The following is a 27173-nucleotide window of genomic DNA, read 5'->3' as shown; positions in this document are numbered from 1 at the left end:
TTGTCCCCCATCAGCTGCAAATACAGCCATAATGGGGTACACACATTTCAAGGCAGCAATGCTGGTCACAATCAGGGGGCAGTAGCACCTTCTGAACAAGTCCCATTCAAGTGAACAGAGCTGCACCACAGCTGCCCTGCAGCCATGTGCAGTGCATGTGGTTGCAGCACTGTGGTATGGGGTTTGAAAAGTTAAAACAGGCACAGAGGATGTGACATATTGCCTCCTCACCAACTGTCAAACATCCTCTGAAAAGCAATCCACTATGGATCACTCTGTAGAGGGCTGCCACAAATATAAATGAGCCCTAACTCTGATGGATGGGGTGCACTCCAACCATTTCAGAGTAATCTCCCTTCTCTAAACCAAATTTGAACCTTCGGGAAATCACCATGTCATTACTGAATAGAGGAGTCTGTTAAATACGTATATAAAAAGCTGTGTTTTCATATCACATCTACTAGAAAAGAAGTGACATTTATTATATGCAAATGTTAAAAAAACACAATAGTATAATGTCACTTGAACTTGTCAAATAGTCATTAATGATTTCATCTGACAGATATGAACTGAAACTATAATCTTCTGTACTGAAGTCTTTAAACATCCTGTTACTGTAGTGTAATAGTGAAGCTAATTTAAAGTGTATCTAAAAAATGTAATATATTTCAGCAAAGCAGTCTTTAGATGTGGTGACTGCATTAGTTTTCTTCAGGCTTTAATTGTCCTTGGTGATCCTGCCAGTAACACACTCGTGTCCTAGGGTGACACAACTCATTTACAGTACTTTACATATCTGTTGTTACCCTAGCACAGGACGTATGTTAAGACTACAGAACATCCACTCCTCTTCATAATATAAAAGGGAGGTGTTCTGTAGTCCACTGCAGGGGTTAGGAACAAAGCTAACTGATAATGAGGCAATATGGGCAAAGGGCATACTGTATCAGCTCTCAAGATTCCTGGCAGGATCAACAAATATTTTTTGCACTTACTAAACAGTTATAACAAAATGCATTGAATAGTAGAGGGAAGGTGTTCTGTAGTCCACAGAGAACTGGGAAGGACTGACAAAACTACATGACGTAATACGGCAGAGTGAACACTTATCGGACAGATATAACAAAACAATTTCAATGGTATATTTATCAGTCCAAAAGGGAGAAAACAATAGAAGTTTACTGTTGGGCTCCTTATATATTGGCAGCCAGGGGGGCAGCAAAAACAGGTGCTTGAAAGGCATTTCTAGCACCCCCTGACCAGAACCCTGCAAGCGGAGATGATGCTGCACGGGTGAGTAACACGGCTCCCACGTCCCTTCTACCTCCTATACTATCTACCCTGTAAAAAGAAGATGCTTATACTCACCTATTCTCGGAGCGCTCCACTCTGGTCATGTGATCTCCCCAGCAGCCACCCCAGAAATCACTGACAACGGATGTGATGCCCGCTGGGTGACATTACCCATAGGATTACTATGGGCCATCCATTGTCGGCTGTCCCTCCTCTCTTGTGAAGCCAGCCACTGGGAGCCGACCACGTGACCAGACCAGAGCACCCTCACAATAGGTGAGTATAAGCATCCTCCTACTACAGGGTAGTTAGCAGGGGTGGACTGACAACTCATGGGGCCCCCGGGCAATAGGGGATCATGGGGCCCCTGTGTCCTTGCCCACACTCAAATCACACCCAAAAAAAGCCTATGAAATGTACCAGGGACATCTCATGGGGCCCCCTACTGACCCCAGGCCCTTGGGCAATGCCCAAGTTCCCCTGTGGTCAGTCCGCCCCTGGTAGTTAGTAAAGGTATTATTAGGTGGGTGGGGGCAGGTTTAAGCTGCGTTAGTTCTGGCTCAGACGTCTGTTTTAAAAGCAGAGTATGGGTTTGCCTAAGAACTGCTCTTACTAGCATACAAGTCAACAAAATGCATTTGAATCGAGATAGAAAGAGGTTGAAAACAGCTCAAGAAGAACTTAGAAACATCCTAATGTAATTTTTTTTCTCGTTTTGAATAGAATAAAGGAGGGTTATAACTCTGTCAGTTATATTTTTTTTTTTTAGCCATCGTTGTCCCATTGTGGAGATTTTCCTTCACTTCCTGTCCCATAGCCGAAACAGGAAATGAGAGGAAATGCCTCCAAAATAGGGTTGCCGCCTCATTCCTTTAAAACTGAACACATCTTAATTACACAGGTTCTGAGGCTGATTTAATGCACCAAATGAGTTGATTTACCAACTTAACCCCTTCACGTCGGCGCCTCCTGGCACTTTAAGGGTTTCAGAAACCAGGAGGCGGAGCGGGTTTAGGGTCATGTGACCGCCGTGACACGCCGTCACGGCGGTCACATGATCGGGAAAGGTCCCAATCGAAAGAGGAGATCAGGACCTTTCCATGAGCAGGGCGCACGCTCTCAGCACGCTCTCAGCACGCTCTCAGCACGCTCTCAGCACATACAGTGGGGATCGAAAGTTTGGGCACCCTAGCTAAAAATTTGTATTAATATGAATAAAGAAGCCAAGGAAAGATGGAAAAATCTCCAAAAGGCATCAAATTACAGATTAGACATTCTTATAATATGTCAACAAAAGTTAGATTTTATTTCCATCATTTACACTTTCAAAATAACAGAAAACGAAAAAATGGCGTCTGCAAAAGTTTGGGCACCCTGCAGAGTTAATATCTTGTACTGCCCCCTTTGGCAAGTATCACAGCTTGTAAACGCTTTTTGTAGCCAGCCAAGAGTCTTTCAATTCTTGTTTGAGGTATCTTTGCCCATTCTTCCTTACGAAAGTCTTCCAGTTCTTTGAGATTTCTGGGCTGTCTGTCACGCACTGCTCTTTTAAGGTCTATCCATAGATTTTCAATTATGTTGAGGTCAGGAGATTGTGAAGGCCATTGCAAAACCTTCAGTTTACGCCTCTTGATGTAATCCCCCGTAGATTTCGAGGTGTGTTTAGGATCATTATCCATTTGTAGAAGCCATCCTCTCTTTAACTTCAAGTTTTTCACAGATGGCATCAAGTTACCATCCAAAATTTGCTGAAATTTTATTGAATCCATTTTTCCTTCTACTCGTGAGATGTTCCCTGTGCCACTGGCTGCAACACAACCCCAAAGCATGATTGATCCAACCCCATGCTTAACAGTTGGACAGAGGTTCTTTTCATTAAATTCTGTGCCCCTTCTTCTCCAAACGTACCTTTTGCTCATTCCAGCCAAAAAGTTCAATTTTAACCTCATCGGTCCACAGAACTTGTTTCCAAAATGCATCAGGCTTGTCTATATGTTCATTTGCAAAGTTCAAACAATGATTTTTGTGGTGAGGACGTAGAAGAGGTTTTCTTCTGATGACTCTTCCATGAAGACCATATTTGTACAAGTATCTCTTTATAGTGGAATAGTGTACCACAACTCCAGTGTCTGCCAGATCTTTCTGGAGGGATCGTGCAGTCAAACGTGGGTTTTGAATTGTTTTTCTCACAATCCTGCAAGCTGTTCTGTCTGATATTTTTCTTGGTCTTCCAGATGTTGCTTTAACTTCCACTGTTCCTGATGACTGCCATTTCTTAATTACATTCTGAACAGAGGATACTGACATCTGAAAACGCTTTGCTATGTTCTTATGGCCTCCTCCAGCTTTGTGAGCGTCAACTATTTTCAGTTTCAGTTTTCTAGACAACTGCTTAGAAGAACCCATGGTGCTGATTGTTGGGGCAAGGTCAGATGAGTCTGGGCATTTAAAACCTTTGAGATTGACATCACCTGGTCTTCCCAGACGATGATTGAGAACAATCCATGACACTGGCAGGTCTCAGCTTGGCAAAGGGGGCAGTGCATGCTATAATTTCTGCAGGGTGCCCAAACTTTTGCAGACGCCATTTTTTTTGTTTTCTGTTATTTTGAAAGTGTAAATGATGGAAATAAAATCTAACTTTTGTTGACATATTATAAGAATGTCTAATCTGTAATTTGATGCCTTTTGGAGATTTTTCCATCTTTCCTTGGCTTCTTTATGCACATAAATACAAATTTTTAGCTAGGGTGCCCAAACTTTCGATCCCCACTGTTTGTTCATATGTTCTGCGTCTAGGCCCAGACTCCAGGAGGCCGCACATTTGCGGTCGGCCAGCGTAAAGAGATTAATCAGCCACAGAACCTGTGTAATTAATCTGTGTTTGGTTTCAGGCTAGGTTCATATCTGTGCGGGTGGTGCCACTGCGGATCCGCACAAAAACCCGTACAGCTGCACCACCCGCACAGAGGAATGCAGACCAGCGGGCGGGTGCCATTAATTCTACTGGCACGCCACCCGCACTGGAAATCGGAACCATACTGGGAACCAAGGTTCTCGTGCGGGCTGCTTTTTCAGAAGAAGTGTAGGGACTTCCTCCCTGAGTGTCCTGGGGCATGGGAGTCCATTCAAATGAATGGGCTCTCATGCCTGCGCAAAACGCGGATCACAAGAACTCAGATATGTGAACCAGGGGTCAAAGGGAAGAGGTGGCAACCCTTCTCCAAAATGAGAGTGTCCCCACTGGAATATTTCCCCTCTATTACTGTTCTTGTGACAACCCAAAATTCTGGATTTTCCTTCACTTTTGGTGATAATGGTCACCAGGAGAACAAGAGAGGGTGAATCTCCCTAACAGGAGCACAGAAAGCAGTGATACCTGACAGGTGCTCTAATCCACCTCTACTCGGTCCAAAACTAAAAACCAAAAAAAGAAAAGTTGTCTTTACTTGTACTATAAATCCAAGCTGAAAGCACTGAAAAGCATTTGTCTAGCTGCAAAGTGCGTCCAGTCACGATCACTGCAGGATATTGCTGAGAACAGTCACGAATAGTTGTGGCGGCCAACATTTCGTCATGGCAGTGTATTTATTTGCACACAGCTGTCAGTCCCAGATGCGAAAATCTGTAGATTTTTGTTGCTGGGATTTGCATGCCTCTGCAAATGGAGCCTGAGGGACTACCAACCTGTATATAGAACACCTTCTTAGCTCTTTGCCTTGTATTCTATTTCATTGGCCATGTTTCATATTTCAACATTTTAGTTCAGAGCAGCAAACTTGTTGCAGTTGTGTATTTTCATTTAGTGCTTTGTAAATGAAGTATAAAATAAGTATCTAAGTCCATAAAAAAAAAAAACACATTTATCAAACAATTTTTTAAGTTAAAAAGTGTAAAAGAAGTCTTTTTACCTGCCGATGTAACCAGGCTTCACTTTCATCTTCATGTTTCTGGGAAAAAAAAAAAAAAGCTTAGCTTTTCTTGCTAACAGGTAAAATTAAAGGTAGAAAAGCCTTATGCAGGCCATACACGGGTAGAATTCTGAACTAATTTTCTTTAGAAAATCAGAAATTTTGTGTGTTTTGTAATCCGATGGTGCCACCATTGACTTCGAAATTCAACCAACCAAGCCTTCAATTTCTTCTCATGTTGCTACAGAAAAGAAATTTTGTGTCCAAGAATTTTCTTTTCTTTCCAGATCACAGCTTTATATTTCTTGCACGATTCTCCCATCACTGATTCGAAATTTGTTCGTTTTTCAAAAAATTTCCAGCATGCCCGATCACTCAAATTTGATGGTCACACAAAAAACGGTCGTTTTTGTGACCCACTAATGGTGTGAAATTCGAACGAAAAGCATTGGCATGCTCAAATAGAATACATTGTTTATGGGTTTAATACCACTATACGGCATTGCCAAAGCATGTTATACAAGGGTTTGTGTATTTTATAATGTTGCCCTTTAAACCCCATTAAAAGACTCTTTCCATGCTGAGTGACAATTTTTTTTTCTTTCTTTATGTTTTTTTTTTAATTTGGTAAAAAAGCTTTCCAATAAGCCTTGAAAAAGGGCCAAAAAAAAGAAAACCCAATAATCAGCTCTCATGGACTTTAATGGGATTTGGCGCTATGCAGAGGGCTGGTGTCACCCGGTGCGGTAACACTTGGTGACACCCCCTCCGACGATCCCCGAAGAATGGATCGGATCTGCGGATTGAGCATAATGGATCGGACTCTGATCCATTATGCTTCCAAAGCCGCAGATCAGATCCATTCTGCGGGGATCGTCAGCTTTCTTTACAACTTACCTTTTCGTGGAGCGGGTCCATTCTGCGGGCATGCAACCTATACGGGGTGACACCGGACCCGTTCCACAAAAAGGTAACTTGTAACAAAAGCCGATGATCCTGCGGGGATCGTCGACTTTCTTTACAGCTTACCTTGTCTTGGAGCGGATCAGGACAACTGCGGTTTCAGGCACGATCAATCGATGATAGCAGTAGTTCTATCATCGATTGATTGTACCTGAAACCCGGGACATGCGCAGTTGCTTCAGGGGGACATATCTACATGGGCAACACATCTTGCTGATACACCGCATGCAACCTATATGGGGTGACACCAGACCCGCTCCAAGAAAAGGTAAATTGTAAAGAAAGCCAATGATCCCCGCAGGATGGATCGGATCTGCGGATTGAGCATAATGGATCGGAGTCCGATCCATTATGCTCAATCCTCAGATCCGATCCATTCTGCGGGGATCGTCACAGGGGGTGTCACCAAGTGTTACCGCATCGGGTGACACCAACCCTAGGGACATCTCTGCATAGCGCCAAATCCCATTAAAGTTTATGAGAGCTGATTATTGTTTTTTTCTTTCCGATCCATCCTGCAGGCTTGCTTTACAACTTACCTTTTCGTGGAGCGGGTCCGGTGTCACCCCATGTGGTCGGTGTCACCCGGTGCGGATCGCACCCCCCGTCCCTGCCTCGGGACGCCACTGGCGCTATGTTATCTATTTTGCAAACTTCCCTCCAGTTTGTCGATATTCCAGCAAAGCAAACTTTGGGGTTGATTTACTAAAGCTGGAGAGTTCATAATGTGGTACAGCTCTGCATGGAAACCAATCAGCTTCCAGGTTTTTATTGTCAAAGCTTATTGGAAGAAATGAAGTTAGAAGCTGATTGGCTGCCATGCAGAGCTGCACCAGATTTTGCACTCTCCAGTTTGAGTAAATTAGTAATTAGTAAATTAGCTCCTTTGTCTGGTTCACTTATCACTATGTAAAAATCATCCTACAAAGACAGCCAACATTCTAACACAAATACAAAAACAATGATTTTAATTAGAGATGAGCGAAGAAATGAAAAATTCGATTCGACTGATTCGGCGAATTCGTGGACAATATTCGATTCGAGTCGAATAAATTCGCTGTGAATTTAACTTAAAAAAGGGTGTTTCTAGGCTTCAGAGAGACTTAATATTAGTGCAGAACACTGTACCTTTAATTTAAATGCCCTTGGAGTCTGCTGGGGAAGAGAAATAATACTGTCTGTCAGTATGACATGCAGATGAGTGCCGTCGATCTTAGAATCACTGCACACTTCACTCCTTTGGCCAGTCACGGGGCCAAAACCAGTGTTTGGAGCCACAGTGTGGCGGTGGAGGCAGCAGCAATGGGAGGCCATACAGCAACCTATGACAAAATGGAAACCAGCAGGAGCGTGAGGAGACCTGAAAGTGGCACATGGCAGAGTGGGAGCAATGGGAGGCGGTACAGGGACCCAGGTCACACTATGGGCCCAGCAGCAGCGTGACCAGGCGGTACGGGGGCCCATGGCCGATATGGGGCTTGGTGGCACCTATGGAAGGCCTGTAATCTGCCAGCAACCTATGACAAAATGGACAACCGCAGGAGTGTGAGGAGATTTCAAAGTGGCACATGGCAGAGTGGAAGCAATGGAAGGCCGTACAGGGACCCAGGTCACACTGTGGGACCAGCATCAGCGTGAACAGGCGGTACGGGGGCCCATGGCCGATTTGACCTCATTCATCCCATAGTCCTGCCGACTCACGAATAGCGTGGCCTCCTCAAAGGGCCTGAGCAAGCGCAGGTGTCACACATGAGCTGCCAATGGCTGACATCTAAGTTACACAGGGAGTACCTTTATCCGCTTTTAACATCAGGAAATCTGTGATGGCCTTTAGCTGTTCGTAAAGGCGGTCTAACATATGTAGGGTTGAATTCCACCTTGTTGCAACGTCACAGCATGAGGAGTCGGTACGGGGGCCCATGGCAGATTACATGTCTGGCAGCAGCTATGTGAGGCCCGTAATCTGCCTGCACCCTATGTCAAAAAATTTAACACACCAGCAGTGTGAAGAGACCTGAAAGTGGCACATGGCAGCAGAGTGTGGCGATGGAGACAGCAGCAATGGGAGGCCGTACAGGGACCCATGAGAGACTCTGGACTTGGCAGCAGCATGAGGAGGCGGTATATAGGGGCCCATGGCAGATTAGGGGCCTGGCAGCAGCTATGTGAGGCCCGTAATCTGCCTGCACCCTATGTCAAAAAATGTAACACACCAGCAGTGTGTGAGGAGACCTGAAAGTGGCACATGGCAGAGTGTGGCGATGGAGACAGCAGCAATGGGAGGCCGTACAGGGACCCATGAGAGACTCTGGACCTGGCAGCAGCATGAGGAGGCGGTATATAGGGGCCTATGGCAGATTAGGGGCCTGGCAGCAGCTATAGGAGGCCCATAATCTGCCAGCACCCTATGTCAAAAAATTCTACACACCAGCAGTGTGAGGAGACCTGAAAGTGGCACATGGCAGCAGAGTGTGGCGATGGAGACAGCAGCAATGGGAGGCCGTACAGGGACCCATGACAGACTCTAGACTTGGCAGCAGCATGAGGAGGCGGTATATAGGGGCCCATGGCAGATTAGGGGCCTGGCAGCAGCTATGTGAGGCCCGTAATCTGCCTGCACCCTATGTCAAAAAATTTAACACACCAGCAGTGTGAAGAGACCTGAAAGTGGCACATGGCAGCAGAGTGTGGCGATGGAGACAGCAGCAATGGGAGGCCATACAGGGACCCATGACAGACTCTGGACTTGGCAGCAGCATGAGGAGGCGGTATATAGGGGCCCATGGCAGATTAGGGGCCTGGCAGCAGCTATGTGAGGCCCGTAATCTGCCTGCACCCTATGTCAAAAAATGTAACACACCAGCAGTGTGTGAGGAGACCTGAAAGTGGCACATGGCAGAGTGTGGCGATGGAGACAGCAGCAATGGGAGGCCGTACAGGGACCCATGAGAGACTCTGGACCTGGCAGCAGCATGAGGAAGCGGTATATAGGGGCCTATGGCAGATTAGGGGCCTGGCAGCAGCTATAGGAGGCCCATAATCTGCCAGCACCCTATGTCAAAAAATTCTACACACCAGCAGTGTGTGAGGAGACCTGAAAGTGGCACATGGCAGAGTGTGGCGATGGAGACAGCAGCAATGGGAGGCCGTACAGGGACCCATGAGAGACTCTGGACCTGGCAGCAGCATGAGGAGGCGGTATATAGGGGCCTATGGCAGATTAGGGGCCTGGCAGCAGCTATAGGAGGCCCATAATCTGCCAGCACCCTATGTCAAAAAATTCTACACACCAGCAGTGTGAGGAGACCTGAAAGTGGCACATGGCAGCAGAGTGTGGCGATGGAGACAGCAGCAATGGGAGGCCGTACAGGGACCCATGACAGACTCTAGACTTGGCAGCAGCATGAGGAGGCGGTATATAGGGGCCCATGGCAGATTAGGGGCCTGGCAGGAGCTATGTGAGGCCCGTAATCTGCCTGCACCCTATGTCAAAAAATTTAACACACCAGCAGTGTGAAGAGACCTGAAAGTGGCACATGGCAGCAGAGTGTGGCGATGGAGACAGCAGCAATGGGAGGCCATACAGGGACCCATGACAGACTCTGGACTTGGCAGCAGCATGAGGAGGCGGTATATAGGGGCCCATGGCAGATTAGGGGCCTGGCAGCAGCTATGTGAGGCCCGTAATCTGCCTGCACCCTATGTCAAAAAATTTAACACACCAGCAGTGTGAAGAGACCTGAAAGTGGCACATGGCAGCAGAGTGTGGCGATGGAGACAGCAGCAATGGGAGGCCGTACAGGGACCCATGAGAGACTCTGGACTTGGCAGCAGCATGAGGAGGCGGTATATAGGGGCCCATGGCAGATTAGGGGCCTGGCAGCAGCTATGTGAGGCCCGTAATCTGCCTGCACCCTATGTCAAAAAATTTAACACACCAGCAGTGTGAAGAGACCTGAAAGTGGCACATGGCAGCAGAGTGTGGCGATGGAGACAGCAGCAATGGGAGGCCATACAGGGACCCATGACAGACTCTGGACTTGGCAGCAGCATGAGGAGGCGGTATATAGGGGCCCATGGCAGATTAGGGGCCTGGCAGCAGCTATGTGAGGCCCGTAATCTGCCTGCACCCTATGTCAAAAAATTTAACACACCAGCAGTGTGAAGAGACCTGAAAGTGGCACATGGCAGCAGAGTGTCGCGATGGAGACAGCAGCAATGGGAGGCCGTACAGGGACCCATGAGAGACTCTGGACTTGGCAGCAGCATGAGGAGGCGGTATATAGGGGCCCATGGCAGATTAGGGGCCTGGCAGCAGCTATGTGAGGCCCGTAATCTGCCTGCACCCTATGTCAAAAAATGTAACACACCAGCAGTGTGTGAGGAGACCTGAAAGTGGCACATGGCAGAGTGTGGCGATGGAGACAGCAGCAATGGGAGGCCGTACAGGGACCCATGAGAGACTCTGGACCTGGCAGCAGCATGAGGAGGCGGTATATAGGGGCCTATGGCAGATTAGGGGCCTGGCAGCAGCTATAGGAGGCCCATAATCTGCCAGCACCCTATGTCAAAAAATTCTACACACCAGCAGTGTGAGGAGACCTGAAAGTGGCACATGGCAGCAGAGTGTGGCGATGGAGACAGCAGCAATGGGAGGCCGTACAGGGACCCATGACAGACTCTAGACTTGGCAGCAGCATGAGGAGGCGGTATATAGGGGCCCATGGCAGATTAGGGGCCTGGCAGGAGCTATGTGAGGCCCGTAATCTGCCTGCACCCTATGTCAAAAAATTTAACACACCAGCAGTGTGAAGAGACCTGAAAGTGGCACATGGCAGCAGAGTGTGGCGATGGAGACAGCAGCAATGGGAGGCCATACAGGGACCCATGACAGACTCTGGACTTGGCAGCAGCATGAGGAGGCGGTATATAGGGGCCCATGGCAGATTAGGGGCCTGGCAGCAGCTATGTGAGGCCCGTAATCTGCCTGCACCCTATGTCAAAAAATTTAACACACCAGCAGTGTGAAGAGACCTGAAAGTGGCACATGGCAGCAGAGTGTGGCGATGGAGACAGCAGCAATGGGAGGCCGTACAGGGACCCATGAGAGACTCTGGACTTGGCAGCAGCATGAGGAGGCGGTATATAGGGGCCCATGGCAGATTAGGGGCCTGGCAGCAGCTATGTGAGGCCCGTAATCTGCCTGCACCCTATGTCAAAAAATGTAACACACCAGCAGTGTGTGAGGAGACCTGAAAGTGGCACATGGCAGAGTGTGGCGATGGAGACAGCAGCAATGGGAGGCCGTACAGGGACCCATGAGAGACTCTGGACCTGGCAGCAGCATGAGGAGGCGGTATATAGGGGCCTATGGCAGATTAGGGGCCTGGCAGCAGCTATAGGAGGCCCATAATCTGCCAGCACCCTATGTCAAAAAATTCTACACACCAGCAGTGTGAGGAGACCTGAAAGTGGCACATGGCAGCAGAGTGTGGCGATGGAGACAGCAGCAATGGGAGGCCGTACAGGGACCCATGACAGACTCTAGACTTGGCAGCAGCATGAGGAGGCGGTATATAGGGGCCCATGGCAGATTAGGGGCCTGGCAGGAGCTATGTGAGGCCCGTAATCTGCCTGCACCCTATGTCAAAAAATTTAACACACCAGCAGTGTGAAGAGACCTGAAAGTGGCACATGGCAGCAGAGTGTGGCGATGGAGACAGCAGCAATGGGAGGCCATACAGGGACCCATGACAGACTCTGGACTTGGCAGCAGCATGAGGAGGCGGTATATAGGGGCCCATGGCAGATTAGGGGCCTGGCAGCAGCTATGTGAGGCCCGTAATCTGCCTGCACCCTATGTCAAAAAATGTAACACACCAGCAGTGTGTGAGGAGACCTGAAAGTGGCACATGGCAGAGTGGGAGCAATGGGAGGCGGTACAGGGACCCAGGTCACACTATGGGCCCAGCAGCAGCGTGACCAGGCGGTACGGGGGCCCATGGCCGATATGGGGCTTGGTGGCACCTATGGAAGGCCTGTAATCTGCCAGCAACCTATGACAAAATGGACAACCGCAGGAGTGTGAGGAGATTTCAAAGTGGCACATGGCAGAGTGGAAGCAATGGAAGGCCGTACAGGGACCCAGGTCACACTGTGGGACCAGCATCAGCGTGAACAGGCGGTACGGGGGCCCATGGCCGATTTGACCTCATTCATCCCATAGTCCTGCCGACTCACGAATAGCGTGGCCTCCTCAAAGGGCCTGAGCAAGCGCAGGTGTCACACATGAGCTGCCAATGGCTGACATCTAAGTTACACAGGGAGTACCTTTATCCGCTTTTAACATCAGGAAATCTGTGATGGCCTTTAGCTGTTCGTAAAGGCGGTCTAACATATGTAGGGTTGAATTCCACCTTGTTGCAACGTCACAGCATGAGGAGTCGGTACGGGGGCCCATGGCAGATTACATGTCTGGCAGCAGCTATGTGAGGCCCGTAATCTGCCTGCACCCTATGTCAAAAAATTTAACACACCAGCAGTGTGAAGAGACCTGAAAGTGGCACATGGCAGCAGAGTGTGGCGATGGAGACAGCAGCAATGGGAGGCCGTACAGGGACCCATGAGAGACTCTGGACTTGGCAGCAGCATGAGGAGGCGGTATATAGGGGCCCATGGCAGATTAGGGGCCTGGCAGCAGCTATGTGAGGCCCGTAATCTGCCTGCACCCTATGTCAAAAAATGTAACACACCAGCAGTGTGTGAGGAGACCTGAAAGTGGCACATGGCAGAGTGTGGCGATGGAGACAGCAGCAATGGGAGGCCGTACAGGGACCCATGAGAGACTCTGGACCTGGCAGCAGCATGAGGAGGCGGTATATAGGGGCCTATGGCAGATTAGGGGCCTGGCAGCAGCTATAGGAGGCCCATAATCTGCCAGCACCCTATGTCAAAAAATTCTACACACCAGCAGTGTGAGGAGACCTGAAAGTGGCACATGGCAGCAGAGTGTGGCGATGGAGACAGCAGCAATGGGAGGCCGTACAGGGACCCATGACAGACTCTAGACTTGGCAGCAGCATGAGGAGGCGGTATATAGGGGCCCATGGCAGATTAGGGGCCTGGCAGCAGCTATGTGAGGCCCGTAATCTGCCTGCACCCTATGTCAAAAAATTTAACACACCAGCAGTGTGAAGAGACCTGAAAGTGGCACATGGCAGCAGAGTGTGGCGATGGAGACAGCAGCAATGGGAGGCCATACAGGGACCCATGACAGACTCTGGACTTGGCAGCAGCATGAGGAGGCGGTATATAGGGGCCCATGGCAGATTAGGGGCCTGGCAGCAGCTATGTGAGGCCCGTAATCTGCCTGCACCCTATGTCAAAAAATGTAACACACCAGCAGTGTGTGAGGAGACCTGAAAGTGGCACATGGCAGAGTGTGGCGATGGAGACAGCAGCAATGGGAGGCCGTACAGGGACCCATGAGAGACTCTGGACCTGGCAGCAGCATGAGGAAGCGGTATATAGGGGCCTATGGCAGATTAGGGGCCTGGCAGCAGCTATAGGAGGCCCATAATCTGCCAGCACCCTATGTCAAAAAATTCTACACACCAGCAGTGTGTGAGGAGACCTGAAAGTGGCACATGGCAGAGTGTGGCGATGGAGACAGCAGCAATGGGAGGCCGTACAGGGACCCATGAGAGACTCTGGACCTGGCAGCAGCATGAGGAGGCGGTATATAGGGGCCTATGGCAGATTAGGGGCCTGGCAGCAGCTATAGGAGGCCCATAATCTGCCAGCACCCTATGTCAAAAAATTCTACACACCAGCAGTGTGAGGAGACCTGAAAGTGGCACATGGCAGCAGAGTGTGGCGATGGAGACAGCAGCAATGGGAGGCCGTACAGGGACCCATGACAGACTCTAGACTTGGCAGCAGCATGAGGAGGCGGTATATAGGGGCCCATGGCAGATTAGGGGCCTGGCAGGAGCTATGTGAGGCCCGTAATCTGCCTGCACCCTATGTCAAAAAATTTAACACACCAGCAGTGTGAAGAGACCTGAAAGTGGCACATGGCAGCAGAGTGTGGCGATGGAGACAGCAGCAATGGGAGGCCGTACAGGGACCCATGACAGACTCTAGACTTGGCAGCAGCATGAGGAGGCGGTATATAGGGGCCCATGGCAGATTAGGGGCCTGGCAGCAGCTATGTGAGGCCCGTAATCTGCCTGCACCCTATGTCAAAAAATTTAACACACCAGCAGTGTGAAGAGACCTGAAAGTGGCACATGGCAGCAGAGTGTGGCGATGGAGACAGCAGCAATGGGAGGCCGTACAGGGACCCATGAGAGACTCTGGACTTGGCAGCAGCATGAGGAGGCGGTATATAGGGGCCCATGGCAGATTAGGGGCCTGGCAGCAGCTATGTGAGGCCCGTAATCTGCCTGCACCCTATGTCAAAAAATGTAACACACCAGCAGTGTGTGAGGAGACCTGAAAGTGGCACATGTTTGAGGCATGATTCATGGCGGATTTAGTCAGTTGTGTCAGGAACTGGTGGTTTGAAATCCAGACTAATCCACGCCTGATTCATTTTCACAAACGTGAGTCTCTCCACACTTTGGGTGGACAGTCGTGTCCTCCGCGGAGTTACAATACCTCCTGCCGCACTAAACACGCGCTCCGATGCCACGCTACTGGCCGGGCATGACAGCCTTTCAAGGGCAAATTCAGCTAGTTGGGGCCAAAGGTCAAGTTTCGTTGCCCAGTAGTCAAGGGGATTGTCTACCTCGGTTGGCAGGGTGCTGTCCAAGTAGGCCCAAGCCTGTTGTTTGAGCTCCTGCTCCAGGTCCACCTGATGCTGCTGCTGCTGCTGCGGCTGGTTAGTAGTTTCCTCACTGCGCTGGTGAAGAAAGCTACTCATCATCGACTGCAGACTGAGGCAGCCGCTGCTGGTGGAGCTGCCACTGCTCCTACCACCCCACCCCTCCCCTGCTGCCATGGCAGCGGAACGCGAGCGCACAGGGCCCACAGTGTCTGAGGATGGACGTTGGCGCACAAAGGCAGAGACCAACTGACTACATAGGTGGTTTTTATAGTACGTAATTTTGGCCTCCCTCTCAGCAGGTGTGAAAAAGGCCACCATTTTGGACCGGTAGCGAGGGTCCAACAAGGTGGACAGCCAAAAGTCATCCCTCTGTCTGATGGTTATTATTCGGCTGTCGCTACGCAAGCAACCGAGCATGCTATGGGCCATTTGTGCCAAGGAATGCGAGGGACTCCCTGCCTCCATCTCCACAGCATACTGCCACGGTGCGTCTGGGTCCTCTGTCTCCTCCTCCTCCTCCTCTACCAGATGCTCCTGCTCCTCCACTCCTGTCCGCTGAGTGGAAAAACCACCCATTTCACTCAATAATTCCTGAGCACAAATGTCCTCCTCTACCTCCTCCTCTTCTTCCTGTCCTGCCCCCACAGGGGTCATGTGGCGTTGAGATCTGTGCGCCACGTCTACCGCACCCTGACCAGCCATTGTTAACAGCATTTGTTCCAGGACGTGCAACAGAGGAATGACGTCGTTCATCCCATAGTCCTGCCGACTCACGAATAGCGTGGCCTCCTCAAAGGGCCTGAGCAAGCGGCAGGTGTCACGCATGAGCTGCCAATGGCTGACATCTAAGTTACACAGGGGAGTACCTTTATCCGCTTGTAACATCAGGAAATCGGTGATGGCCTTTCGCTGCTCGTAAAGGCGGTCTAACATGTGTAGGGTTGAATTCCACCTTGTTGCAACGTCGCAGATCAGGCGATGCTGTGGAATTCCGTTCTGACGCTGCAGCTCAATGAGGGTGTTCTTTGCGGTGTAGGAATGGCTGAAATGCATGCACAGTTTACGTGACATTTTAAGGATGTCTTGCAGTGGGATGGTGGATTTTAGGAACCGCTTGACAACCAGATTGAACACGTGAGCCATGCATGGCGCATGGCACAACCTTCCTTGACGCAGAGCAGACACCATGTTCTTTCCGTTGTCAGTCAACATGGTTCCGATTTTTAGTTTGCGCGGAGACAGCCATCTGTCGATTTCTCTGTTCATTACACTCAGCAGTTCCTCCCCTGTGTGACTACGTTCGCCAAGGCATACCAGGTGCAGCACAGCGTGACACCGTTGCGCCCTGCACATGTGATATGCCGGTCGGGTAATGGGACTTGGCACGGGGGTGGCGGCTGAGGACACGGCGGAAAAAGAGGTGGTAGAGGCGGACATGCTTGCTGGACCAAGGACGTGCAAACGTGGAGGCAAAAGCGTCGTGACCTGTCCAAGTTGCTGGTGCGGCTGTGCCGGCACCACGTTCACCCAGTGGGCCGTAAATGACATGTACTGTCCCTGACCGTAGTTACAGCTCCACACGTCGGCGCTGCCGTGCACTTTGGCAGAGACCGACATGCTCAAAGACTGGCCCACCATCTCTTCTACATGTGAATGCAGGGCTGGCACTGCCTTTTGGGCAAAGAAATGACGGCTTGGCACTCTCCACCGCGGCGCGGCACAAGCCATCATTTCTCGGAAAGGTGCTGAGTCCACCAGTTGGAAAGGGAGGGACTGCAGCACCAGCAACTTGGACAGGAGGACGTTCAGCTTTTGCACCGTCGGGTGCGTGCTCGCAAACTGTTGTCTCTTGGATACGGATTCCAAGAAAGACTGTTGACGGAATCCGAGAAGAGGAGTAGCAGGAGAAGGAGCATCTGAACGAGCGGAAGATGCCAATGAGCGACAACTCCCCTCAGCAGAGGTGTTGGAGCCTTGACTGGCTGATAGAGGGCGATTGACGACGTCGGGTGACGGAGCAAGTAACGGAGCGGGTGATGGAGCGGGGGCTGGGGCAGGCAGAACCGCCGTATGTTTATCACGGTTTTCCCAGGCCACCGAATGGTGACGCTGCATATGCTGACGCAACGCTGTAGTCCCAACATGGGCCCCCTGGCCACGCTTGCATTTCTGGCCACATAGTCGACATACGGCTACGTTTACTTCCTCGGGCGGCTTGAGGAAAAATTGCCACACCACCGAGTAGGAAACTTTGCCCCCGCTACTCTTCACTGGCTGACTGCTACTTCCTCCGTGCGCAACGGCACCACTACTGGCCGTGGTGGTAGGCTGCAGTGGAGCTGGTGCTCTACTCCGTGGACGTTTGGCTCCACTGACACTGATGCGACCCTGCTGCTGTCTCCTGGGCAACCCACCGACTGTTTTGCTCGCTGCCAAGCTGCCACCCTCTTCTCCTGATGATGCGGAAGAAATTGCCTGATGACGACGAGGCTGCCAAGTGCGATCAACCTCCTCATCATCAAGTAGGGTCTCCGCCTCACTACTAGCCCCCTCGGCTGCGTCTGGGTCAGGAGACAGACCTGTCTCTAGACCGGCTACCGAGCCACTCTCCTCGCCAGTACTTGTTCGCTTGGCTGCTGAAAAGGCCGATGTCTCCCCCCGTTCCTGACCGCCCTCTGTTAGCTCTTCCTCACTGTACAGTGGGGCTGAGCCCACAGCATGCGATACTTCGCTTGGTGAGGGAACAGCAAAGGACAGGGGCAGGTAGAGGACACGTGATTTCAGTGGGCTTGGTCCCGGGCCATGCCAACTAACGGTTGTGTCTGACGTACCCACCGACCGTTGGCTGTAGGTGTCAGAGGTGACCTGGGAAGAGGAAGACGACCGAGCCAACCAATCAATGACGGCAGGGTTGTCGGTGGAGACACGACCGCTGGATGACACCGGGAGCACTGGCCTCTGGCTGCGAATACTGCTGCCTCGACCCCTTCCTCTGCTGCCACGTCTGCTCGCTCCTAAAACATTGCCTCCTCTGCCACTCCTCTGCATGTTGTCTGACATACTATTTAATTCAACGATTAGGTGTCCCTGAGTAACAATTCTCTGGCACTCAGTAACAATTCTGTCTGTCCCTGAGTATGAATTCTGTGGCCCTGAGTAACAATTCTGTGTCTGTGCGAGTAACAATTCTGTGTCTGTGCAAGTAACAATTTTGTGTCTGTGCGAGTAACAAATCTCTGGCACTCAGTAACAATTCTGTCTGTCCCTGAGTAACAATTCTCTGGCACTCAGTAACAATTCTGTCTGTCCCTGAGTAACAATTCTCTGGCACTCAGTAACAATTCTGTCTGTCCCTGAGTAACAATTCTCTGGCACTCAGTAACAATTCTGTCTGTCCCTGAGTAACAATTCTCTGGCACTCAGTAACAATTCTGTCTGTCCCTGAGTATGAATTCTGTGGCCCTGAGTAACAATTCTGTGTCTGTGCGAGTAACAATTCTGTGTCTGTGCAAGTAACAATTTTGTGTCTGTGCGAGTAACAAATCTCTGGCACTCAGTAACAATTCTGTCTGTCCCTGAGTAACAATTCTCTGGCACTCAGTAACAATTCTGTCTGTCCCTGAGTAACAATTCTCTGGCACTCAGTAACAATTCTGTCTGTCCCTGAGTATGAATTCTGTGGCCCTGAGTAACAATTCTGTGTCTGTGCGAGTAACAATTCTGTGTCTGTGCAAGTAACAATTTTGTGTCTGTGCGAGTAACAATTCTCTGGCACTCAGTAACAATTCTGTCTGTCCCTGAGTAACAATTCTCTGGCACTCTAACAATTCTGTCTGTCCCTGAGTAACAATTCTCTGGCACTCAGTAACAATTCTGTCTGTCCCTGAGTAACAATTCTCTGGCACTCAGTAACAATTCTGTCTGTCCCTGAGTAACAATTCTCTGGCACTCAGTAACAATTCTGTCTGTCCCTGAGTAACAATTCTCTGGCACTCAGTAACAATTCTGTCTGTCCCTGAGTAACAATTCTCTGGCACTCAGTAACAATTCTGTCTGTCCCTGAGTATGAATTCTGTGGCCCTGAGTAACAATTCTGTGTCTGTGCGAGTAACAATTCTGTGTCTGTGCAAGTAACAATTTTGTGTCTGTGCGAGTAACAATTCTCTGGCACTCAGTAACAATTCTGTCTGTCCCTGAGTAACAATTCTCTGGCACTCAGTAACAATTCTGTCTGTCCCTGAGTAACAATTCTCTGGCACTCAGTAACAATTCTGTCTGTCCCTGAGTATGAATTCTGTGGCCCTGAGTAACAATTCTGTGTCTGTGCGAGTAACAATTCTGTGTCTGTGCAAGTAACAATTTTGTGTCTGTGCGAGTAACAATTCTCTGGCACTCAGTAACAATTCTGTCTGTCCCTGAGTAACAATTCTCTGGCACTCAGTAACAATTCTGTCTGTCCCTGAGTAACAATTCTCTGGCACTCAGTAACAATTCTGTCTGTCCCTGAGTAACAATTCTCTGGCACTCAGTAACAATTCTGTCTGTCCCTGAGTAACAATTCTCTGGCACTCAGTAACAATTCTGTCTGTCCCTGAGTATGAATTCTGTGGCCCTGAGTAACAATTCTGTGTCTGTGCGAGTAACAATTCTGTGTCTGTGCAAGTAACAATTTTGTGTCTGTGCGAGTAACAAATCTCTGGCACTCAGTAACAATTCTGTCTGTCCCTGAGTAACAATTCTCTGGCACTCAGTAACAATTCTGTCTGTCCCTGAGTAACAATTCTCTGGCACTCAGTAACAATTCTGTCTGTCCCTGAGTATGAATTCTGTGGCCCTGAGTAACAATTCTGTGTCTGTGCGAGTAACAATTCTGTGTCTGTGCAAGTAACAATTTTGTGTCTGTGCGAGTAACAAATCTCTGGCACTCAGTAACAATTCTGTCTGTCCCTGAGTAACAATTCTCTGGCACTCAGTAACAATTCTGTCTGTCCCTGAGTAACAATTCTCTGGCACTCAGTAACAATTCTGTCTGTCCCTGAGTATGAATTCTGTGGCCCTGAGTAACAATTCTGTGTCTGTGCGAGTAACAATTCTGTGTCTGTGCAAGTAACAATTTTGTGTCTGTGCGAGTAACAATTCTCTGGCACTCAGTAACAATTCTGTCTGTCCCTGAGTAACAATTCTCTGGCACTCTAACAATTCTGTCTGTCCCTGAGTAACAATTCTCTGGCACTCAGTAACAATTCTGTCTGTCCCTGAGTAACAATTCTCTGGCACTCAGTAACAATTCTGTCTGTCCCTGAGTAACAATTCTCTGGCACTCAGTAACAATTCTGTCTGTCCCTGAGTATGAATTCTGTGGCCCTGAGTAACAATTCTGTGTCTGTGCGAGTAACAATTCTGTGTCTGTGCAAGTAACAATTTTGTGTCTGTGCGAGTAACAATTCTCTGGCACTCAGTAACAATTCTGTCTGTCCCTGAGTAACAATTCTCTGGCACTCAGTAACAATTCTGTCTGTCCCTGAGTAACAATTCTCTGGCACTCAGTAACAATTCTGTCTGTCCCTGAGTATGAATTCTGTGGCCCTGAGTAACAATTCTGTGTCTGTGCGAGTAACAATTCTGTGTCTGTGCAAGTAACAATTTTGTGTCTGTGCGAGTAACAATTCTCTGGCACTCAGTAACAATTCTGTCTGTCCCTGAGTAACAATTCTCTGGCACTCAGTAACAATTCTGTCTGTCCCTGAGTAACAATTCTCTGGCACTCAGTAACAATTCTGTCTATCCCTGAGTATGAATTCTGTGGCCCTGAGTAACAATTCTGTGTCTGTGCGAGTAACAATTCTGTGTCTGTGCAAGTAACAATTTTGTGTCTGTGCGAGTAACAATTCTCTGGCACTCAGTAACAATTCTGTCTGTCCCTGAGTAACAATTCTCTGGCACTCAGTAACAATTCTGTCTGTCCCTGAGTAACAATTCTCTGGCACTCAGTAACAATTCTGTCTGTCCCTGAGTATGAATTCTGTGGCCCTGAGTAACAATTCTGTGTCTGTGCGAGTAACAATTCTGTGTCTGTGCAAGTAACAATTTTGTGTCTGTGCGAGTAACAATTCTCTGGCACTCAGTAACAATTCTGTCTGTCCCTGAGTAACAATTCTCTGGCACTCAGTAACAATTCTGTCTGTCCCTGAGTAACAATTCTCTGGCACTCAGTAACAATTCTGTCTATCCCTGAGTATGAATTCTGTGGCCCTGAGTAACAATTCTGTGTCTGTGCGAGTAACAATTCTGTGTCTGTGCAAGTAACAATTTTGTGTCTGTGCGAGTAACAATTCTCTGGCACTCAGTAACAATTCTGTCTGTCCCTGAGTAACAATTCTCTGGCACTCAGTAACAATTCTGTCTGTCCCTGAGTAACAATTCTCTGGCACTCAGTAACAATTCTGTCTGTCCCTGAGTAACAATTCTCTGGCACTCAGTAACAATTCTGTCTGTCCCTGAGTAACAATTCTCTGGCACTCAGTAACAATTCTGTCTGTCCCTGAGTAACAATTCTGTCTGTCCCTGAGAATGAATTCTGTGGCCCTAAGAATTCTCTGGCACTCAGTAACAATTCTGTCTGTCCCTGAGTAACAATTCTCTGGCACTCAGTAACAATTCTGTCTGTCCCTGAGTAAAAATTCTGTGGCCCTAATAACGTTTCTGTGGCCCTAAGTAACAATTCTCTGGCACTGAGTAACAATTCTGTCTGTCCCTGAGTATGAATTCTGTGGCCCTAACTAGCGTTTCTTTGTCCCTAAATAACGATTCTGTGGCCCTCATTAACAAGTCTGTGTCCCTGAGTAATGGTTCTCTGTCCCTAAGTAACTTCTCTCTGTCCCCAATTCTCGTTTCTGTGGCCCTAACTCTGTCCCTGTCCCTAGTACAGAGCGGTCTGCCTCTGTTCAATGACTGCAGGCAAATGAAGATTTCCAAAATGGCCGCTATATATACCTCGACCATTACACAGTGCTGGCTGGCTGGCTGCTGATTGGCTGATGCGATCACATGTCGTTGAGGAATGCATTATGGGGCAGCGCGCCTTGTCTGCGCGCCTTCCCCGACATCCCCGCTCCGTCGCCGCACATGTCAGCCGCCATTTTCGGAAAAATTTCGATTCGCGCGTCCGAATTAGGCTGTTTTTCGGATTCGGCACGAATCGAAATTTTTCCGATATTCGACTCGAATTCCACTTCGGATGCTTCGATTCGCTCATCTCTAATTTTAATATATCCAGAGATAATAAGTATTGCAAAAAAAACCCCAAAAACTGTCCTTTCTCTTTTCATCTGTGATTTAGAAGCTGTCATTACAGGTCCCAGGCACAATAGGGGATCATGGGGCCCCTGTGTCCTCGCCCACACTCAAACCTCTCCCAAAAAAGTCTATGAAAGGTACCAAAGGCATCTCATGGGGCCCCCTACTGACATCAGGTGTCCAAATGGTCAGTCCGCCCCTGGGCAAGTGTGATGGACAGGAAAGAGATGATTTTTCTTTTTAACAGTTTGCAGTCTGTTTCTCAGAGATGACATATGTGCAGTGTAGTATAGAAAACGTAATTTAGAGCTCCCGGTGTTTTGAGTCAAACAGATAGCTGCACCCTGCATTGTACTTATGATAAGTGCTTACAGGCTAAATGTAAACAAAGCATTGTTCATTCTCGCACAGCCCTTTGATGATAGCTCTCACCCAGCAAGAAAATAAAGGCAGAGGTAAGTGGTCATATTTGTAAAGTTGCTCGGTATCCTTGCTATAATAAAAGACCTAATGCATTTTAAAAGTACAGATTTCCTTTCATGTAGGTACATTTATGTAAATAGAAAAGCAACAAACAATTGACTATGATCGAAGAAAGCATTATCTGCAACGGGTGAGCACTTAGGAATAGCTGATGGCTTATTATAACAGGCATATGAATGCAAGTCATCGTATCTTGAGAGGATATGGAAGATTTCTCAGTGCAAGTAATTATTGTGAAAATGGAAATGGCTGAGGATGTCCAAGAAGTCTGAAATAAAATGAATAAGTAACAGGAAATTTGTAATGTAAATTAATCAGTCACAAATGTTTCAAACTAAATGACTGCACAAGCAATTAAAAGACATGAAAGTATCCAAAACTGGAATAGCGTTGAAACTGTAGGATGCATAATAAATAAATTTAATTGCAGTGTAACTGCTTTTTTTTATTTGCCTTCCTTTCCATTTTTGGTATGGCCACTCTCAGGACTGCACAAATCTCAGGAACCAGAAAGCCTCTGCACTGACAGCTCAACTCCAAGTAAACAACCAAATATAGAATTAAAATATATGTATGGGAACTGCTTTATCTGTCAAAGAGTGTCTAATTTTTTTCCATTCAACCCTGAGATTGACACAGATCTGCCACACAGCATGATTTGATTTTTTTATACCGCAGTTAAAGTGGTTTGGACATGAAATATGAACAAAGTGTATATCTCTGTAGTGTACGTGTCTCAATTAACAGCACTAAGTGTAGTTTCTGTCTCTTCCCTCCAGCCAGCTCTCAGAGCTCTCCAGTGTATCATTTCAGCTCTCCACCCCCTTTTTTCTGAACTCTCAGACAAGTTTTATAAACTCTGGGCTTTGAACCAAAATTGGCAGTTGGGCACATATACAGTATATAGCAGCACAACGTTAAAGCCCACCACTGTGCTACAACATATGTATGTGCAGCTGGCAATAAAGTGTTGCTGAACCCAGGACCCTGCATTCACTATATCTGGTCCCCCACAGTACACAGAACATGGAAATGCTATTATTTTAGTAAATATAAACTGCTAAATACCTTTTCTTATCAGCAGAATTTAGCAGTCATGTGACTTCTATTGGTGTCCAGTAGACTACTGGTTAAAGCTTGTAGGAGGAGTTTTTATTCTCCTCTAATGGTCCTATGAGGCTGCATGACCCCGGACCCTCTGTTTGGACAATGCTGATAGGCCCTGTGCTGATCACATGCACCCTCCCAAGAAAAAAATAAACTCTCTAGCAATACACACCAAACTGAGCATGTGCAGCTTGCCCCCAAGGCTCTGTTTTATCAGCAGATGGTTTAGGGACAGTAGAAGAAGGGGAAGATCAGAGAAGACAGGATCAAACATCCTTTTTACACAGTGTGGAGGGTTAATCCCTTAGGTTCCACTTTCAATTGTAAGCTCCATTAGCAGGGCCCTCCTATTGCTTCTGTATTAAACTATATTGTAATTGTACTGTCCACCTTTAGCGCTCCTGGCCCCTCCCTCCTGCTGCGTGCTCCCAGAGCAAACAGCTTGCTCTGGGGGCACGCAAGTAGGCTTGCTCTCAAGCCCCTGCTCTGCATGTCCATTTACACTCAGAGCCATGGCTCAGCACTGCTCCCCTCTCTCCTCATTGGCTCACTGGCTATGATTGACAATTTCTCAGTGTCTTAGTGTCCAGCAGACTACTGGTTAAAGCTTGTAGGAGGAGTTTTTATTCTCCTCTAACGGTCCTACGAGGCTGCATGACTCCTGACCCTCTGTCTGGACAGTGCTGATTGGCCCTGTGCTGATCACATGCACCCTCCCAAGAAAAAAAAACTCTCTAGCAATACGTACCAACCTGAGCATGTGCAGCTTGCCCCCATGGCTCAGCACTGCCTCCTCTCTCTCCTCATTGGCTCACTGGCTATGATTGACAATTTCTCAGTGTCTTAGTGTCCAGCAGACTACTGGTTAAAGCTTGTAGGAAGAGTTTTTATTCTCCTCTAACGGTCCTACGAGGCTGCATGACCTCTTACCCTCTGTCTGGACAGCGCTGATTAGCCCTGTGCTGATCACATGCACCCTCCCAAGATAAAAAAACTCTCTAGCAATACACATCAAACTGAGCATGTGCAGCTTGCCCCCAAGGCTCTGTTCTATCAGGAGATGAATTGGGGACAGTGGAAGAAGGAGAGGATCAGAGAAGACAGGATCAAACAGCTTTTTTACACAATGCATAGGATTAACCCCTTAGGTTCCACAGTGAGTATAACAAGCATGCTTTACTGTATATACAGACTGATTTTACTGTCATGGGTTTAGTAACACTTTAACACTGTCCTGGTATCACAGATATATGCAGTGAGAATAACTCCATATGGGGCACAGACAGTAATTAAAACCTCAATAGAACATCTGATTCATGAGTTGGTCAGATGGCTCGAACTGTGGCTGAACTCTGCTGAAATGGACAGAATTTAAGCCATGGTGGCCCTGCAGCACCACCCAGATCAACAAAAGTCGAGTTAAAAATCAACTGAGCCGGTTGTAAAAAACTGTCCGAAGAGTGAGTGCATCCTATTAGATGGCCGGCACTGCAGATCCAGCCATCCGTACTGTTTAGCATGGATGAAAGAATCTATTGATTAGCCATGTATGACTGTCATAACTCATCCTTTCAAAAAACAAAACCAAATGTTCAGGCTAGAATGGGGCTTTAAGAACGTGTCATCTTATTTATACAAACCTTTAAAAAGCTGTATTGAAAGTTATTTTCCGTAAATGTATCCATATTTCCATCACCCTGGAGGATCAAGCAGTTGTGTTCTTTGCAAAGTTAGAAAATGACAGAAACATATCATAGGACGCCTTCATTACTTCTACCACAGCAATGAAACATGATTTGTTGCTTTCCAAGATACAGCTAAGGCCGTGTACTCCCTAGATATGGCACCGCTCACCTCTGCAAGGGGAGCTCTGCGGGCACTACACCCACATTGCACAATGGCTTTGAGTTAGAAGCACAAATGATTGTTTTCTACCTGGATCACGTCTCCACACACACTGACATTGCCGAGTTCACCAAACGAATCAAATCTAACATTTCCAGTGTTTGTGATGCATTCAGGAAACACAATACTGCCAATATGATCTGAAATAACTCAAAGCCAACCTACGCTTGGGATTCACAAAGACAAATGCCCTCGCTCTATTTAATCTATATAGCTTACAATCCCAGAAAGAGGTTTAACAGGAAAACTGTAAAATCAAAGATGACTGCAAAACATGGGTTGAAAGTTGGAAGGTACAGTATAAAGTATATATCCTCTGTATGAAGCAAGAAGCTAGTGAACGGCTCAAAGCATATCCAGGTAATAGGAATAAATACTTCAAGGGTAACTATGATACTAACAAAATGCATCAGCAGATAGAGTCTGCCTTGAAAACAAGAAAAACTTCTTTTTTTTGTAATTTAGCAACATATTTTGGCTTGACCACAGTAGACCGTCTCCCATGCAGCTTCCATTATGAGAGCCCAACTGCCTCCACAAGCTGCTGGGTTGTGATGGGGTCTGTCCAAGGCTGGCCACAGACAGCCTGAATTGGGTAAAATTTGAGGCCCCGCAAGAACCACTCAACTCCCGTGTTGCCTCCTCCCATGCTCACCTCCAGGACTTCTCCTGAGCTTCTCCCATCCTATGGAACTCCCTACCCCAATCTGTCTGGCTATCTCCTAATCTATCCAGCTTTAGACAATCCCTGAAAACCTTTTTTAAAGAAGCCTATCCTGCTTCTAACTGGTAAACTGCCTTTTATTTCTTCCATCAACTTATCCCCCACAGATATTACCTTTTATATCACTCAACCCTTCCTCCTAGATTGTAAGCTCGAACGAGCAGGGCCCTCTGTTTCCTCTTGTACCAAATTGTATTGTAACTGTAATGTCTACCTTCATTTTATAAAGCTCTGCGCAAACTGTTGGCGCTATACAAACCCTGTATTATAATAATAATTAATAAAAAGCCAATTTTCAAAATATTATTGAGCTGGGTAGAAAACTATTGGCCAAACAGTGACTGCATCCTATTAGATACAGTCACTGTTTGGCGGTGCCACTGTATTCAGGCAGCTGTGAATTTCAGGGCTGTTGAATTCAGTAGTGGACAGTGGAGATTCCTCTGTCCATGCTGTGTAGTTTGGATGAGTGAATTAACTGATTTCCACCCTCTGAGCCCAGGAGCTGCATAGGAGAAAATGAGCTATGAATATCTAGCTTAAAGAACATGTCAACACAAAATGTTATATTCCTGATATGTGTCTGCTGTACCATGTACGTGTATGAAAATGTATCCTGTTCTACTTGTATTGCTTCTTTTGTGTGACATCCCGGATTTTT

The 27173-nt window shown here is 47.9% G+C and overlaps 1 protein-coding gene across 3 annotated transcripts in view; it reads right to left on the bottom strand.

Annotated features, from left to right (window-relative positions):
• The window catches only part of DPP6 (dipeptidyl peptidase like 6), a 1666940-nt gene that overhangs the window by 98244 nt on the left and 1541523 nt on the right, over positions 1-27173 (bottom strand). For all 3 annotated transcript variants that reach the window (XM_089692326.1, XM_089692191.1, XM_089692252.1), the window contains exon 12: positions 5205-5243. In XM_089692326.1, the coding sequence (XP_089548452.1) occupies positions 5205-5243 (39 nt within the window). The remainder of the gene's footprint in view (positions 1-5204; positions 5244-27173) is intronic.

Source organism: Staurois parvus, unplaced genomic scaffold (genome assembly GCF_062004578.1).
Source record: "Staurois parvus isolate SC_StPar_1 unplaced genomic scaffold, SC_StPar_1.0 ptg000005l, whole genome shotgun sequence".
NCBI classification, from domain to species: domain Eukaryota; kingdom Metazoa; phylum Chordata; class Amphibia; order Anura; family Ranidae; genus Staurois; species Staurois parvus.
The sequence above is the reverse complement of the archived record's forward strand: the minus strand, read 5'-3'. Positions and strand labels throughout refer to the sequence as shown.